This window comes from Oncorhynchus tshawytscha, linkage group LG28, assembly GCF_018296145.1.
Source record: "Oncorhynchus tshawytscha isolate Ot180627B linkage group LG28, Otsh_v2.0, whole genome shotgun sequence".
NCBI classification, from domain to species: domain Eukaryota; kingdom Metazoa; phylum Chordata; class Actinopteri; order Salmoniformes; family Salmonidae; genus Oncorhynchus; species Oncorhynchus tshawytscha.
In genome coordinates, this window is record NC_056456.1 from 9,593,807 (window position 1) to 9,611,976 (window position 18,170).

An 18,170-nucleotide genomic window follows, 5' to 3' on the forward strand; every position below is an offset into this window, starting at 1 on the left:
TTCCAAATGCTAATGTTTTAGCATTTGGGACACAAATCCTTATCAAGTCATGGTAATGATATAAGCATTCCGAAAGAATCCACATTTATTTTGTAGCTCACCAAAGTCACATACAGACGATTTGAACATGCAACATTTTTTGCATTTGGAAACAGTGCCAGCCACTGCCAGGGTAACTAAACTAAAGCATGGATTGCTGTCATACGTTGGACATTGATTTCCTTTTCCTGTAAGCAGTCTATGTGTCATTTTGTAATTTGTGTGAACAATCCTTTTAACTCTGCATCATTGGGAAGGGTTTTTAAGCAAGCATTTCATGGTAAAGTATTGATTGGGGACTTGTTTATGGAGGGTGGGGGTGATTTCTGATGCTTGTGCTTCTCATGACTGTGTTTCTGTATTTAATGTGTATACATAGTGTGTTCGAAAGTATTCAGACCCATTGACTTTTCCCACATTTTGTTACATTACAGCCTAATTCTAAAATGGATTTATTAAAATACAAATCCTCACCAATCTACACACAATATCCCATAATGACAAAGCGAAAACCGTAAAATAAAAATAACTCACATTTATTACAGATAAAAACAGAAATACCTTATTTACATAAGTATTCAGACCCTTTGGTATGATACTCGAAATTGAGCTTAGGTGCATCTAGTTTCCATTGATCATTCTTGAGACGGTTCGACAACTTGATTGCAGTCCACCTGTGGTAAATTCAATTGATTGGACATGATTTGGAAAAGGCACACACCTGTCTATACAAGGTCCCACAGTTGACACTGCATGTCAGAGCAAAAACCAAGCCATGAGGTCGAACGAAAAATCTGTAGAGTTTTTATGGTAGAATGGCCAGACGGAAGCCACTACTCAGTAAAAGTAACATGACAGCCGGCTTGGCGTTAGCCAAAAGGCACCTAAAGACTCTCAGACCATGAGAAACAAGATTCTCTGGTCTGATGGAACCAAGATTGAACTCTTTGGCCTGAATGTCAAGCATCACGTCTGGAGGAAACCTGGCACCATCCCTATGGTGAAGCATGGTGGTGGCAGCATCATGCTGTGAGAATGTTTTTCAGGGGCATGTACTGGGAGACTAGTCAGGATCGAGGGAAAGATGAACGGAACAAAGTAGAGAGATCCTTGATGAAAACCTGCTTCAGAGTGCTCAAAAACTGACTGGGGAAAGGTTCACCTTCCAATAGGACAACAACCCTAAGCACACAGCCAAGACAACACAGAAGTGGCTTTGGGACAAGTCTCGGAATGTCCTTGAGTGGCACAGCCAGAGCCCGGACTTGAACCCAATCGAACATCTCTGGAGGAACCTGAAAATAGCTGTTCAGTGTTGTTCCCCATCCAACTTGACAGATCTTGAGAGGATCTGCAGAGAATGGGAGAAACTCCCCAAATACAGGTGTGCCAAGCATGTAGCGTCATACCCAAGAAGACTCGAGGCTGTGATCGCTGCCAAAGGTGCTTAAACAAAGTACTTAGTAAAGGGTCTGAATATTTATGTAAATGTGATACTTCAGTTCTTTATTTTTAATAAATTAGCTACAATTTCTAAAAAACGTTTTTTGCTTTGTCATTATAGGGTATTGTGTGAAGATTGATGAGGGAATTTTTTTGTTGAATAAGGCTGGAACCTAACAAAATTTTAGAAAAGGTCTGAATACTTTCCGAATGCACAAAGCATACATATGTATATTTTGTGTACAAAGTGTATATTTGTGTTGTATTGTGCAGGACACACTTGAAAAGAGACCTAGATCTCAATGTCTTCTCTGATAAAATAAAGGTAAAATAAATAAAAAGTCAACACCTGTTGTATCCGGCACGTGACAAACTTTGATTTAGATTTGACGAGGTTATCTTTATTTTACGAGGTAAGTTGACTGAGAACACATCATTTACAGTAATACCCCGGGGAATAGTTACAGGGGAGTGGAGGGGGGATGAATGAGCCAATTGTAAGCTGGGGATGACCGTGATGGTATGGGGGCCAGATTGGGAATTTAGTCAGGACACCGGTTTAACGTCCCATCCGAAAGACGGCACCCTACACAGGGCAATGTTCCCAATCACTGCCCTGGGGCATTGGAATATTTGTTTTTAGAGCAGAGGAAAGGGTGCCTCCTACTGGCCCTCCCAACACCACTTCCAGCAGCACCTGGTCTCCCATCCAGGGAACAACCCTGCTTACCTTCAGAAGCAAGCCAGCAGTGGGATAGTGGGTCGTATGCAACATGGTGAAGCCCTTTTCAGTCTCTCAGCCTTTTGACAAATGGCATCTGTCTGCCATTCTCTCCTCAGGTATAACTGACAACTATCTGACCTTGGGTCCGGAAGAACTCCTGGCCCTTAGTTATACATAAACGTGTGTGTTGAGTGAGAGATATGCACAAACCAAAGGTGGCCTTGGTTGGACTTGTAAGGCAATCTTTATTGCATATGAATGACAGGACCTGACATTGCCTCCCTTCAATTTTGACATGTATCTGTGCGGTGTATAAGACAGTGATAAAACCAGTTTACAGTACATGGCGTTGATCTGCGGGGCTCCTCTGTTAGTCTGCCATGATGTTCAATATAAACCCCTTTTCTGTTGAAAGCTCCTCACAGTCTTCCAATATAAAGAATACTAGGTAACACTCTACTTAAAGCACTTTACATTCGGTAGATGACCAATATGACTGTGCCATACCATAGACTAAAACCAGCTGCAATAACTCATGACACCTCATATGTCAGTGTTATGACAGTGTTACACAGGCCTTATGACTGAGGTTCAAGCAAAGTGTTACTGAACAGAACAGAGCCTGATCAACCTGGGCTTTTCCTTCACAAATGAACAGTTTCATACAACTTTATATATATATATATGACACATGGTTTCCAGACTAAACATTGCGGTCGTAAAACAGTTCAAAGTTATTGGTTCACCTGGCATACAGAAGCACTTCGTAGGGCCCCTGAAGAGTAGGCTATCCACTTCAGGGGCCCTAGAGTGTTCCTCTTCACACAGGTCTGCACTATCTGTACCTGAGGCAGATCATACAGATTTTAACTAACTACAAGCTACATCTACATAGCAGCAAAAAAAAAAATGCCTTTTCGGAGCAAACAAGGAGACGTGAGGAAACCAACGGTCGGACGTACTAGACCATTGCATGTGCTCAAAGTTTGCACCTGTTATTTCCCACAGATAATATAAAACAAGGGTGAACAGAAGGTAAAACAAAGAATACGAGAACGATAATATTACAAAAAAAATGAGGTTCAATAATTTCATGTTTCTAGGCATTTGTCTTTTATTTCTTTGTGAAAACAACAGGTGCAAACGGGCACTGGTGAGAGTTCAGTAAATCCTGTGTGTTGACCCTCTGTACAGACAGACTGCAGATATGTCACTCCTACACATGAAATGTACATTGAGTTTCCCCAGATGATTCCTGTATGGAAACATCAATCTTTACGATACAGTTGATCCTCATATGGTTACATTTTGTTCTGACAAAAACAGACTTCCATGCCTGAACAAGCCTAACACTCAGCGCCTTGAGGGATGGATCCATGGAGGATCGGAACACGCCAAAACCAACCTCTTTCACACGGCCAGATTATATTCATCCAGGAGTAGGTTTAATTATTGATTCAAGATCTAAAAATGTGACTTCATGAACATAGATGGCATACTTCTGGCCAACAGTCTGAAACTGAAGCTGAGTTAAGTCCAGGACAATTTCAAGAAGCTATGGCCATGAAACCAAATCATCCCAAGTGCAATTTAGTCCAATGGTAGGGTTTAACGTGGGTCAGTGAAACCAACTGATCTGCTTTGGCGACTTAAGCCACATCCCAAATGTACCTCTACCTTCTATAGAAGAGAATAGGGGTCTATTTGGGAATGGGATTCTGTCCCTTGCAGCGAGGCTGTTTAAAATGTTGCTGGAGGGGATTCCAATTAACAACAGCTCTACCAATAAAAGCCCAGTCCAGCACAAGCAAGGGATGTGGCCTAGCCCCAATCTATTAAGTCCTCACGGCAACAGGCACAGCCTGTCCAATGGCATGCACAATGGGTAGAACTTTCTCACCTCTCTCCCCATCTCTCACTCAAAACTAGGTTCACAACACAGTAACGTTTCTGCAAAGCTACTTGGCAACGTGGAAAGTGTATCCACTTCCACCCCCCTCCCCTCCCTATCTCTTTCCATGTCTCACAACGTGCAATCCATTCCATTCTATTCAGCCAAACAAATTCACGTTCCTGATCCTTTCACAGTGGCCGGGCGATTTAGAATACCCAACGCCACTCCATTTCCCATATTCGGATCAATTCTGCTCCAGGATTGGCCAGCGGGCCTGTCAGTCATGTTCATCAGCCCGTCAGTAGGAGGAGATTGAGGAGGCGGGCTGAAGAGAGCCAGAGGAGTTGGAGCGTCTCATGTGAGGGAGAAGGTATGTGTCAGTGCCCAGCTGGTGAACGTCAAATCGATCCTCCTTACGGTAGGCCAGACAGCGTCGGATAAACGCCTGATACACAGAGAGAGAGAGAAGGATGTTAGTTTATGGAATTCGGATCTGCTTATCAAGCTTTGTCTGTACTAGTCACATTGACATGTCCTGACGATTGTACATTTCAAAGTCAACCAATATGTGTACAATTCAGAGGAACACTGAGTATTATTCTCCTTGGCATGCTAGCCTGTCTCACCTAGGGCTGTGGCGGTCACGAAATTTAATCAGCCGGTGATTGTCAAGCACATAACTGGTCAGTCTCACGGTAATTGACCATTAATTAACAAACACATTTAGCATTTCCTGGCTTCCACAGACTATAAACCATTTTAAAAAGTCTAATAAATCTATGTAATATAGCCTACACCTTCACAATAAATCCAGTATTTATTTTAGACAGGTCAAAAGAAGCACGATGAAGAAAATGTAGTCTATTACAGAAGAACAGTTGTCCCCATGTTAGGCCCTGATCTGGCTATGCCAAATGGCTGTGGGCTACACTAGTTCATTTAGCAGTCAAGATTCGTTTAGAATTCCGTGGCATTATTTTACAGTATGAAGAACACAATTGAAAACAGCTGAATAAATTAGATAGGATATTTTCTCTAAACGACTTGAGTGCAAACATGCGGTTATTCTGTGTTGGGGGGTTAATGTAACTTTAGTTGTTCTACAAACGTTGGGCTATATGTTTGGATTTTTTATACATTGTAAGGCTGCATGATGAGACTGATGACTTGAAAAAAGTCACTTGAAAGGCATGAGCTCAGCTTTTTTTTGCGCAGGCTGTACACACTACATCAGTCTCATTCACAATTTGACAAGCTTGTAAATGCCTCGAATTTTACAGCGGCATCCCCTTTGTGGCCATAATGAACCCTAGTGCTGCGTTGTGCCCTTCTCCCCAAGTGTGCTGCGCAATCCTCAATCAGCTCTCCGACACGTGCTCAGGTCTTTCTCACAGGCTACAAGTGAAGACAAACACATCGGGGATACAACTGTGCACGTCCTTATCCAATTCCGAGGTGCATATTGAAGATATTGGGTGAACTGTCCACATTTACTTTTAGTCAGCCAACAAGATGAGTAGGCCTAACGAACAGCAAAAGCACTAGCCTATGTCAATCTACTATCCCCCATAGTACAAAAGTCGACGTATTCTATTCGGTACGAGAAATAAATATTCCAAACTGACTGGGACAGTTGTGGGATGCGATAGATCGCAAATTAATACAACCACTAGCATCAAAAAAACTTTTAATGCAATGTGGCTGACGCAACAGATCAGAACGTTTAGTTTCAAATGTTGATAAACTATTAGGCTATTTCTTCACATTATAAGTGCAGCAATGCGCACATGGTAGAAGGCTATAAGCGCAAATATTCAATTAGCGGAAAACATTATCAAAAGTGACTGCAAATGCAATTATGCATGTAATGCTTTTATTATTAAGGTTCATTTTTATGGTGAAAATGATCTTCCCCAAACTTGAAACTCACACGCTGCTTACATTTGTATTGATATCAGAGTGATTAGAGGGACAACAGAGTGCCGAGTACCAGGCAGTTAGCCAGTTTGGGAGGCTACTAATGACCATCAGCAGCATCAGAGCTTGGAGAAGCCTAATTACCTTGACTAAAACTGTCACGTGGAGTTTGACTGCATTCATGACTCGTGACCGCCGGTGTGGCGGTAATACGGTCACCGCAACAGCCCTAGTCTCACCTTGGCCTCTGTGCTGGCCTGGGGCTTGGCAGGGAACTGAACCTCAGTGGCTTTGAGGATGGTGTTCTCCTGAAGAATATCCTGCTGAGACTGGTTGTGGCCAAACGGCTGCAGGAACACACAGAAACCAATGTTAGACAAAAAACACAACATAGTCTAATAGGGTCAGATGTTCGCACCTTCAGAAGTGTCACTTCAAAAGGGGCCATAATAAGTGGGCTTACCTTCCGTCCATAGAGGCACTGGAAGAAGATGACCCCGACCGACCAGACGTCCACCTTGTTAGAGATCTTAGGAGGCTCCTTGCCCACCACAAAACACTCTGGGGGAAGGTACCTGGACAAGAGGAATGGAAAAACATGGAAGGCAATATACCCAAGAAAACACTTAATATAACTGTTTGTGTGATGAGTCTCACCAGTATGTGCCAGCTCCCTGTGAGGTGAGGTCCATGCCGTCCACTCCATAGTTGTCATCATCCATGATCTTAGACAGCCCAAAGTCTGTGATCTTTATCTCGCCACACGCGGTCCCATCCACCAGCAAGATGTTACCTGCACAAACGGCAGTGCGTGAGTTGAGCGTGTGTCTGTGTTACATACACAAACATGAGTCTGTGTGTGTGTGTGTGTGTACCTGGTTTGAGGTCATAGTGTATGATGGGGGGTTTGATCTCGTTGAGATACCGCAGGGCGTTGACTATCTGCATGACGATTGACCGCGCCTCCTTCTCGGACATCAGCTTGTTCTGTTTCAGATAGAAGTCCAGGTCGTTCCCCTCACAGAACTCTAAAACCGTACAGAACCTGGGGGGGAAAGAAAGAGGAGAGAAAGAAAAAGAGGACAAAAGACTCCATTAACAATAAACTAAAAAGGCATCTCAATGGACTAAAATTCCTTCCACTTCACATCTCCTCTCCTTTATCTGCACTGATGTGAAAGAACTGAACTAGGTTTGGGGTAAAAAGAAACTTACGTGTCTGTATCCAGGGAGAAGTAGTCGTAGAGTTTGACTATTCTGGGATGGTCCAGCTGTTTGTGTATCCGATACTCTCTACAGGCATGTCTGGGACAGGAAACAATGTGTGTTTCTAAGTCTGGTCAAATAAATGTTTACCAAAATGGTACAATGTGGGTTGTGAATCCTGCGTCTCATAACAGTGCCTCGTCAGAGCAGATGGGACATACTTGTGGTAGTTCTCCTTCTTCTCCTCTCTCCAGTTCTTGTTGAGCTGGTGGATTTTAACAGCTGCGTAGCGCTGCTCAAACAGGTCAAAGGCCTGAAGAGACATCAGAAGCACAGGTACCGTATGGATCTAGAATCTGTTAATAATCATTCCCAAGCACATACTAGTAGTCAATCCGTACCTTATAGACCTCACTGAAGCCTCCTCTGCCCAGCAGATACAGCAGCAGGTACCTCTCGTTCAGAGTGGGGTGGTCTTTAAACCTGACAGACATACAGCACAAGCTGATACACCATTTCCTTCCTACAACATATAGGGTTTATTTAGCCAAATGACCCCTACAAGAACATCATCTTACAAATGCCTAGAAAGTGGTCTATGAACTGGCCAGTTAGCAACACTATAGCTACTGGCCCACGGGTAGGTAGGTCCCAGGGTGGATTTTGCACCGGGGCACAGTGGAGCGGTTAGGTGTTCCTATACGATTGTGACTTCCTGTCCTGTACTTACGATGAGCTGTCCTCGTTGTTGATCCTCTTCAGCTCTCTGATGTGGAGGTTCCTCACCCGCTCTAACCGTTCCAGCTCTGCCTGGATCTCAGCCTCCTCCTGAGAGACAGTCACTCAGTCAATCGTATTCATTTTGGGATTCGGACCATAGTGGGGTTTTTTTTATAAACGTGTTTGTGTTCATATTGACTCGGACCTTCTTCAGGTGTCCCAGGCGAAGCTTGAAGATCTCCTCCTGCTCGTGATACTCAGCCAGAGTCAACCTAACAAATGGTTGATTTAAAGTCACTGCACCAACATCGCAACAGTGTGAGTGTGTATCAGTGGTGGAAAAAGTAGCCAATTGTCATACTTGAGTAAAAGTAAAAAGGTAATGACTCAAGTAAAAGTCACCCAGTGAAATCCTACTTGAGAAAAAGTCTAAAAGTATTTGGTTTTAAATATACTTAAGTATCAAAAGTAAATGCAATTGCTAAAATATACTTAAGTATTAAAAGTATAAATCATTTCAAATTCCTTATATTAAGCAAACCAGATGACACAATCTTTCTTTAAAAATAAAAAGTTAGATAGCCAGGGGCACGCCCCAACACTGACATTTACAAATGAAACGTGTTTAGTGAGTCCGCCAGATCAGAGGCAGTAGGGATGACCAGGAATGTTCTGTTGATAAGTGTGTGAATTAGACAATTTCCCTGTCCTGCTAAGCATTCAAAATGTAATGAGTACATTTGGGTGTCAGGGAAAATGTATGGAGCAGAAAGTACATTATTTTCTTTATGAATGTGGTGCAGTAAAAGTAGCCAAAAATATAAATAGTAAAGTGAAGTACAGATACCACAAAAAACCTGACTTAAGTAGTACTTAAGTATTTTTACCTAAGTACATTACACCACTGGTGTGTATGCATCTGTCCATACACATGCATACTTGTATGTACTAGTGTGTGTGTACACTTACATCTGGGGCAGGGAGGGTTTGAGGAAGGGGTCGGGGTCATTGCCGTTGACGACCTTGGTCTTGCGTTGTTTGGGTTCAGAGGTGGTTGCTAGGGAGAGGGAGGGGGAGGAGGGATTGGGGGGCTTCCTCTTGGCCAGCAGCTTCCTCTGACGCTCTATCTCCTCTCTCTGCTGGTTGATACCCTCCTGCTGCCTATACGGAGAAGAGGGTTATTAAGCTTTTTAGAAGATAATAAGGTCAATCCACATATAAAAGCGTGGATCGTTTCATTATGCTCTGGAGAGCAACCCCCCAAATATTTTGGGGAATTTTAACCGTTAATTGGTTAGCCGCTGAAAATACATTTGAAATAACGTAATTAAATATCTTATCACACGTACACACCATACAATTATTTTATAAAGACATTGAAAACAGCATTCCTCCATTGTTGTATTTGTTTGCATATCAACGTTGTTTCGCTTGTCAAGAAGCCAAATGCACAATCCTAACCCGAGATTCCCCCGCTTTCAAAGTTTCTAAACAGACAGGGTTCTACACTAACCTTTTCCAATGGTGGCACTGATGCTAACTTTTTCCAGTCGATTTGGTCGCACCAATTTGTTTCTAAAAAAATATGTCTAATTGATCATAGCCTGGCCCATAAGGTGCCTGCCTGCATTCCATACAGAACCAGGCTAATAATGACTAGCCATCTTTTAAATTAGCATGCCGTGTTCTTAAATTGATTTGGATAGATTTACTCTAACAGCAAAGAAAAGATACTTCAAATAAAAGTGCAAAATGTATTTATTGATCCCCCAAACTCAACTCTGGACCTCGAAGCCAGTTCCACTGCTTGTTTTCATTGTTCCACTCTAATCACGGACTGACTTAGACCTGGGACACCAGGTGGGTGCAATTAATTAATCAGGTAGAACAGCAATCCAACAGGCTCCCAATGGGCAAGTGATTTTATTTGGTCCCCAAAGTTCTGAGGAAAATAATAATTTAAAGACCGTAAAAACACCAGTAAATCATCTCCAAGTGATTTTAATTTCAGAAATCTGTTCCAAAGTATTCCCACGCATAATAGAGTGATGTGTGTCTGAAATGTTTTAGTTAAATATTAAATCTGTTTGGGCTTCTTGCAGTCTACAAATTTTCTGTACTTTTGTTTTCAGTCCCCCGACCATCTGCTCAATAAATAAAGTAAATTGTCCCGCAGCTGAATCCAGTTGATGATCCCTGTCGTAGGGTAAGTGATGAACACCCCTGCTCTAGAGGGTAGAATTAGAAAAATATATATACACTTCATAGCGAAACGATACCACGGCAAAAACATAGTGGGGAGAACAGTTATTTCCCCCAGTTCTTCACCCCACCCCACTCAATTTCGTCATATCCAATTGGTAGTTAGTCTTCTCCCATCGCTGCAACTCCCTTACGGACTCGGGAGAGGAAGGTCGAGACACACTGCTCGCTTAATCAGGGGACCATTTTTTGTGCATTTACCCTTTAATGTAGGTGCGCACCAGCCAGACTTGTGTTCGGCTAGCAGCGTTTCTGTAGCCATAGGCGGCGCGTTTCAAGTTTGGGGAAGCTAATGACAATTTTTTTTGCATTCCATGCATCATCGCATTTGTAGGTTTATTTAAAATGGCCTACTATTCCTAACGTGATGAGTAGATTGATAGTCATCATTTACGCAAATAATATAACTCAATGACTGTTCGCAAGAAAATACAGTTCAATGCATGGCTGAGCGTGTAGTGGCGTAGAATTGGCCAAGGCTACCTCAGATACGTTCCTTGGCCTTATAGGAACACATTTCATACAATTCTACTACACCATCGGTACTCCAGTACTATTTGTGAAGGTCCCAGTCACACAGGTCCAGTCACCTAGTTGGCAAAGCTCAAAGTGGATATGGTCATTTATCAACATAGTAACAAACTCCCACCTTGCAACACATGCGATTCCAAAACTGTTCACACCCCTCTTATTGGCGGAGAGAACATTTTCCCAAAATATATATTTTTACGACCTTTAGACCAATAAAACACTTGTCACACTGCCAAGTCAAACGGTCTCAAATGCAACTGTATTGGTCACAGTACGGAGCCAAGAACAGATGTTCATCGCTGCCAGATTTGGAACCGCTCGCATAAGGTGCACTGTTTAGAATAGTGTTTTCATGCTAATTGCATTTTGGCAAATGTCTGAAATGTTTCACATTGGCTGCTTCATTACAGAAGTAGTATGTTCAATGACATAGCCGTTTGAATGTGAGTCGATTGACTTGCTACTGTTGCATGTTTCAATGAAGCTTTAAATGAAAAAATGTCTGTTCCTTATATGCACACAAAGTATTTTTTGTTGGTCACCTCATACTATTTGGAACAAATTTAACCGTCTGTTAACCAGTTAAAGAGGGTTGGTTAGACGGCAGCAAAATTGACCTAAATTTGCATCCCTAATGTAAATACATGTTGCTTCGTGAAGTGTGCGTGTTCTCACTTGACAAGGTTCTGGAATGCGTATCCGTCGGTCCACTGTTCAGTGTAGGAAGCTCCATGTCGTACGGTGGTGAAGTGACCCAGTCTCAGACGGTCCTGCATGCTCTTCTCTCTGCACGACTGTTTCTCCTGGGTGCTCTACAAAAAAAACACACGGGTTAACATGCAAGTTCATCCCGACACGTCAGTAACAAGCGCAAACACAAACTATCGGTCTACCTTCTCGATGAGCAGCTTCTTGCTCATGGTGATGCATTTGTTCAGTCTCTCCTTGTATTTCTCCAGTAGTTTCTGCTGTTCATCAATCTGTCGCCTCAGGTCACAGTTAGCCTACAAGAAAAACGGTCAACGACAATAGATGATCAATACACAACCTATAAGTATCCCCTGTAGTACCCTAACTAGCACGTAAACTCACCCTGAGTAGGTCATCGATGCGTCCCTCTTTCTTCTCCAGGTCCAGACTCTTGTTGCTCTCCAGAGCAGCAAGCTTCAGACCTGTCAACTCCGTCTGGGTAGAGAAAGTAAGAGGAAGGTGTTTGACATGTGAGGAGCAAGAGAAGTAGATGTGAGAAGAGTATGAGGAAAGAAAGAGTCTTGTTCCCTGGTCGAGGAAGACGTGGATGTCGCTTATGGCGGCAGCACCCCCCCCCCCCACATCTCTGATTCAGAGGGGTTGGGTTAAATGCTGAAGACACATTTCAGTTGAATGCATTCAGTTGTACAACTGACTAGGTATACCCCCTTTCCCTTTCTTACCTGCACACACTTGCTGGCGCAAGCTTTGTAGTTCATCAGGGGATCGCCAAAACACAGACCGGTGGGAGAGGAACTGTTCTGTCGGATCTATAGACAACACACATACACATTGTTCTAAACAATGTGATAGAACGCCGAAGCCTACAAATCTTCTACAGCGTGGGTGTATACATACGATAGAACCTGGTGCAGAGTGAGCTCCGTGGTGTGAGTTCTGCGGTGAGCGGAGGACCTGTGGTAGAGCCCTCACTGGACTGGAGCCATTCCCCCCATGGAACTACACACAGGAAATAGCAGGGTGAGGAAAGGGAAGTGACATCATCTACATATAGCCCCGCAATAGCAGAGTGCCCCAAGAAGGGAAATTCAGACTGTCAGTCAATCACAATCTGCTTAATCAATCATTAAACCCTCCCAACCCAATCAGCTTATCACCGCCATGGAGAACTCAGAGTTACATTTGAACAAGGAGACTGAAACAATTACATTATAGGACACTCACATCAAAGTAGTCACTGATCTTGGGCCCCCGTGTGGAAGTCTTCCCTGTAGGAGAGGAGCGCCGATAGCCTGGGTTAGCAATGCATAACACAGCATAGCATACTGCACACAGCATAGCAGATAAAGGTTAGAACAACTCAGGGAATAGGGGTGTGAAAACCAAAACACAGATGTTTTCCCCGCCCCCCACAAAATTAAAATGACAGGGCAGTTATTACAACATGTTATTTTCCGTGTTATAACCGAACTAGAAGATAGGCCATAAAGGTCTGGGGAAAGTTGTGTAATTTAAAGCAATATGAAGTAGATGTAGAAAGTAAACAGCATAGTGGATCAATTTCCGCAAAAACGATGAGCGATGCTCAACTTCTCCGCCGTATTGTTTGGTGCCCTGTCTACCATGCTGTGAACAGCGTGAAGCGAACACGGGCACATGCGCAGATACGGTTTATGACCGTGTGAGAGCGAAGTGTTGCATCTCGCTCAATATCCTAGCCTATTCACTGATGATAGGCCGTGCTTTACTGAAGTTGCGAGACATTCCCAAAAAATTGCGGGATACAGCTTTTGATTGCCGATAGATAGGTCTAGTGCACGGTTCTGACGGTCTGCTGGCCGACCTGCTTATACTGTGCCCCGCCTCGCTCTTTCTGTCCCCCACTAGCTCGGTAATAAAGATGAGTGTTTGTGTTCTCGGAAGTGCGGCAACTAATCAGTCCCCTCCGTTCCAAAATGACTGAATCTTAGGAGTCGATTCCAATTGGAAGGACGATTCCAATTGGAATCGACTCTTGACACTCAGAAATAGGAGTTGGCACCGGGAGTCGACATGAAAGTCGAGGAATCAATTGCTTTGGAGTCGACTCTCCACCACGTCATCGTTGTTAACAGTTGGAAAAATGGCAGAGAAAGGCAAGCGGTAGCACCAAAGCTCTGCATGGCAATAGTTTGAGAAGGGTTACTTCGGGATTTTGGCAAAGGCAATTTATCTACTTCCCCAGAGTCAGATGAACTCGTGGATACCATTTTTATGTCTGTGTCCAGTATGAAGGAACTTTGAGGTGGAATTGAGATACAGTAATGGTAGTAAAGGTGCAATGCTTAACCATCTGAAGGGGAACGCACTGTGGAGACCCAAACCGTTGCTGGCAGCGGCATTGTGAATACAGGTGGCATTTTTATAAATATTCTAAACCTTTTAACGGAAAAACATGGTCATTTAAACACGAAGAAAAATATTATACATTTGTCACATTCCCATCAGGGACCTCACAACAAAATGAAATAACGGCACTGTGTCACCTTCTTGAACGGAGAGTGATAACCCGTGACATTAAGAACACGGGGTAAGGGCCCAAATAGGGATAGGGAGGATGCGAGGGAGTGAAATCAAGCAGAATCAAAAATCCTTTCAAAACCTGACCAGATCCTTCCTCTCCAGTTCATGAGTGTTATTATGTTGGGTATGCGTCATACCTTGGCTGCTCTCAGAATGGGTGTCAGCTTTCCTTTTCCTTCCTCTGGACGACTCAGAGGGCTTCTTCTCAGGGGTCTGAGAATAAACAAACACTAAATCACTTTTCTGACACTTGCGTGTCCAATAAGAAATAGTGCGTTTCTGTGGGTGGGGGGGGACAGAACAGTAGGAAGAGTACGTACAGAGTATGCAGGAGAACTCCCTCTCTTCATATCAGAGTTCTAGGGAAAGAAAGATACCATAGAAAGAATCAGGAGGGAGTGAGAAAGGGAGGAAAGCGAGAGATTGAGGCAGGTCATGCAAGTACAAACAAAGATAATCTAATTCTCCTGATTAACGGTCCATTGTTCCAAAAATAAAAATGGATACATAGATAAAATGCCTGCCCTCTGTCTCCACACAAACAAAACGGTGTATTTTCTTAAACCAGATAATTAGCCACCTATGTCCGTAATATGGTGTGACATCTAATCATTGAAACTAGGACACCGGCCTCCCTCACTGCCAGCGCCTCTGCATAGCGTGTGTGTCTCACCTCTGACTCCTTGTCACTGGAGGAGCCCAAACTGCCATAGCTGTTGTTGGAGCACTCGTTGGCCAGACCCTAGATATACAGAGAAATCAAGCACAGTTGTTATAGTGTGCTGTGTTCTTTTTGTGTGTGCCTTTCAAAAACGATTTTAAGTGTGTCTGGTATGAGTAAAACCATGCATGTGTGTATTGATGATTGAGATAGTTTCGCGTTGTGTGTTTCACCTTGGCCCCCCCGCTGGTGCTGCCTGTGCTCCCTACTGTGTTACCGCTGACCCCGCCCATGAACCTGGCCTCCAGAAGCTCCTGCCTGCGAGGGTCCAGGCTGTGCAGCTCCTCCATGGGGCCTACACAACATAAGATAAAGCTATATATGGCTATGTACGGATACAGCAAACTGCATCAGATACATCACACTACCGCCCACTTCTGATAAGAGGACATTGGATAAGTGCAAACTGTGAGTGCAGTGCATTTCACCACTCCCACATCAACAACACAGTTACTTAGTCTGTGTCTATCCGCATGCTCTATAATATGTATTTAGTGAACACCTTATGGACAGCACCAAGCTTTCGCATGCATGTATCAGGTGTCAAAACTGAATGTTAGGCTGTAAGACCACTACTGGACAAGCAAGAGTTTCTGATTCAACAGCTGAGCTGCGGGTGTGAACTTTGTCCCCATCAATCACCAAAACATGGAATGTCTGACACACAACCCCAGCCTTATGAGGTTCAAGTAAAGAGAAACCAGACAGCAGTAATAAAACATTGACAAGCACTGTAAATATGGCCACGGGAATACCACATCCAGGCCTGATCTTGATCCCGGTCCAAAGCATAATTAGCTATATGGTTATTTCCATCCCAATTGGAATAGTTAGCAACACTAAGAAATGTGACACGCTAAGTAGCCTTTGTGTGACAAACTTCCGTTCTCAGGATGACAGTGTCACGGGCTTTAGTTCTGATGCCGACAACAGTCTGTTCTTGTTCAGATGTTGAAGTGATCAGAATAGAAACTTTGACAACGGAGAGTGTTGTTCCTAGTTGTATATTAGAAGTCGTTTGAATGCATCATAACTCACTGGATTCGTTTAGACCCTGCTGTTTGACAGAAGGCCAAAGGCATTCAACTACCCCCAGCTGTTTCGCTACAAGTGATGACTAGTCTCTGCAACATTGCTAACCTAGCTACTATAAGTAGTTACATAAATGACAACTCCTTGGTCATCTAACGTTATGTATGGTCTAGCCTGTTCCTACTTATTTTCCACTCAACCGGTCTGCTCCCGTCTGAATATTCCATTGCTAATGCTCTCCATTGCACTACTGTAACTGAGCGCTGACACCTATTGAAGCTAGCTAGTAGCTAACGCTGGCTAGCTACTGTACTGACTAACTGTTCGGCCATCAATTGACATCCATAAATCCGTCGAATTGGGGCGATATAAGTGGAAACATTGCGCATTTCCCATCGAACAGACTTCGACGAATGCCATTGTTGATGAATTACCTTCCTTCTTGGCGGTCGCCGTTATGTGTTGTTGAGAAATCGTTGGGGACGAGGATAGCTGCTGCGACCAAGATGGCGTCGCCTCCAAACTTCCACCACCACTTCCACTGTTACTTTGGACACTCATTAAGCCACTTTACAAGCTAGAGATCAAGCAGACACACGGGCGTCCGTGTAAATCCGAAAACCCAAACTTGCATACACCAGCAGCCACCTGCTACATAGCCACAGCAGTCAATCTAATTTTGCACATTTTGTAAACATATTTTTCAGCAGGGTAGTAACATGCTAGGATAAAATGTAACCTTTGCATCGATCGCGCGGCTGTAAGCATCAGTTCCCGAACAGGGCTTCAACAGTCACTAGTACCCACGAGTATTCTGCCAGCAGCACAGACAATGACGTCACGTTCGTATGGTAATGAGGAAACCTTCAAAATAAAACCCCGCATTTCACAACATTGTGGGAATGTGGATAAATCATTCAAAAGAGATATAATTTTAATCAATGGGCGTTTCTATTGTGATAAGAAAATACGAGTGATCTATGATTTTTTTTTTTTAAGTTTAAAAATGTGTTTATACCAATAATGAAAAAATACAATGTTGACACTGGTATGTTGAGAATATTGAGCTGTAGAGAGAACTTTTCTACCTGGTGGAAAATACTCAGTAGGGTCTGCTGGCTTTTGATACCGACTCCTCCATAGCCCCCAATGCAATACACTGTAATAGACTGTACATATTGGCTTGTAGAGATAGCTGAGACAGGTAGAAAAGCTAATGTGGGGTGGGAAATGCTCAGTAGGGTCTCTACTAACCAAATGTCATTTTGGAGGGGCACTGTGTTAAATACATATGCATTTAGTGCTGCACGTTATATTCATTCCAAAACAATACATAAATGTACTGTTGTTGTGTTGAATATCAGTTGTAAAGACAAAATAATTTAACACTTTTTTTTTCTTACCTTGTTTTGCTAGCACAAACTAGAATATGTTCCGGGATTTATCCAATGGCATTGAGAAGTATACCACCTATATCAATAAGTGTATCGACAACGTTATCCCCAAAGTGACTGTACGTACATATCCCAACCAGAAGCCATGGAATACAGGCAACATCCACACCGAGCTAAAGGCTAGAGCTGCCACTTTCAAGGAGTGGGACACTAATCCGGACACTTATAAGAAATCCCACTATGCCCTTAGATGAACCATCAAACAGGCAAAGCGTCAATACAGGACTAAGATCGAATCCTACTACACTGGCTCTGACGCTCGTCGGATGTGGCAGGGCATATAAACTATTCAAATCAAATGTTATTGGTCATATTCACATGGTTAGCAGCTGTTAATGCGAGTGCAGTGAAAAGCTTGTGCTTCTAGTTCCGACAGTGCAGTAATATCTCACAAGTAATCTAACAAATTCACAACAACTACCTTATAGACACAAATGTAAAGGGATGAATAAGAATATGTACATATAAATATATGGATGAGCGATGGCCGTGCGGCATAGTCAAGATGCAGTAGATGGTATAGAATACAGTATATACATATGAGATGAGTAATGTAGGATATGGAGACATTATTAAAGTGGTGTAATTTAAAGTGACTAGTGATAAATTAATGAATGGATGTAATAAATGTATTAAAGTGGCAAGAGATTTGAGACTGTATGTTTGCAGCAGCCACTGTTAGTGATGGCTGTTTAACAGTCTGATGGCCTTGAGATAGAATCTGTTTTTCAGTCTCTCGGTCCCTGCTTTGATGCACCTGTACTGACCTCGCCTTCTGGATGATAACGGGGTGAAAAGGCAGTGGCTCAGGTGGTTGTTGTCCTTGATCTTTTTGGCCTTCCTGTGACATCGGGTGCTGTAGGTGTCCTGGAGGGCAGGTAGTTTGCCCCCGGGGATGCATTGTGCAGACCACACTACCCTCTGGAGAGCCTTGCAGTTGTGGGCCAGAGCAGT

At 43.3% G+C, this 18,170-nt stretch overlaps 1 protein-coding gene across 5 annotated transcripts in view; it reads right to left on the reverse strand.

The window, feature by feature from the left end:
* Positions 1-2,431: 2,431 nt before the first annotated feature.
* Positions 2,432-18,170, reverse strand: part of LOC112226612 (serine/threonine-protein kinase tousled-like 1-B) — a 40,981-nt gene continuing 25,242 nt past the window's right edge. Inside the window, exons 1-22 of one of the 5 annotated variants that reach the window (XM_024391060.2) lie at positions 16,197-16,590; positions 14,904-15,025; positions 14,683-14,751; positions 14,330-14,368; positions 14,147-14,222; positions 12,672-12,715; positions 12,345-12,446; positions 12,170-12,256; positions 11,829-11,921; positions 11,630-11,740; positions 11,412-11,548; positions 8,913-9,104; positions 8,149-8,215; positions 7,954-8,051; positions 7,625-7,706; positions 7,445-7,536; positions 7,233-7,322; positions 6,893-7,062; positions 6,675-6,810; positions 6,481-6,592; positions 6,257-6,364; positions 2,432-4,545 (exon numbers count right to left, since the gene is read on the reverse strand). In XM_024391060.2, the coding sequence (XP_024246828.1) occupies positions 4,399-4,545; positions 6,257-6,364; positions 6,481-6,592; positions 6,675-6,810; positions 6,893-7,062; positions 7,233-7,322; positions 7,445-7,536; positions 7,625-7,706; positions 7,954-8,051; positions 8,149-8,215; positions 8,913-9,104; positions 11,412-11,548; positions 11,630-11,740; positions 11,829-11,921; positions 12,170-12,256; positions 12,345-12,446; positions 12,672-12,715; positions 14,147-14,222; positions 14,330-14,368; positions 14,683-14,751; positions 14,904-15,025; positions 16,197-16,323 (2,301 nt within the window). In that variant the 5' untranslated portion in view covers positions 16,324-16,590 and the 3' untranslated portion in view covers positions 2,432-4,398. Of the gene's footprint in view, positions 4,546-6,256; positions 6,365-6,480; positions 6,593-6,674; positions 6,811-6,892; positions 7,063-7,232; positions 7,323-7,444; positions 7,537-7,624; positions 7,707-7,953; positions 8,052-8,148; positions 8,216-8,912; positions 9,105-11,411; positions 11,549-11,629; positions 11,741-11,828; positions 11,922-12,169; positions 12,257-12,344; positions 12,447-12,671; positions 12,716-14,146; positions 14,223-14,329; positions 14,369-14,682; positions 14,752-14,903; positions 15,026-16,196; positions 16,591-18,170 lie in introns of those variants that run through there. The other 4 variants (XM_024391063.2, XM_024391062.2, XM_024391061.2 and 1 more) reach the window with 4 other exon arrangements.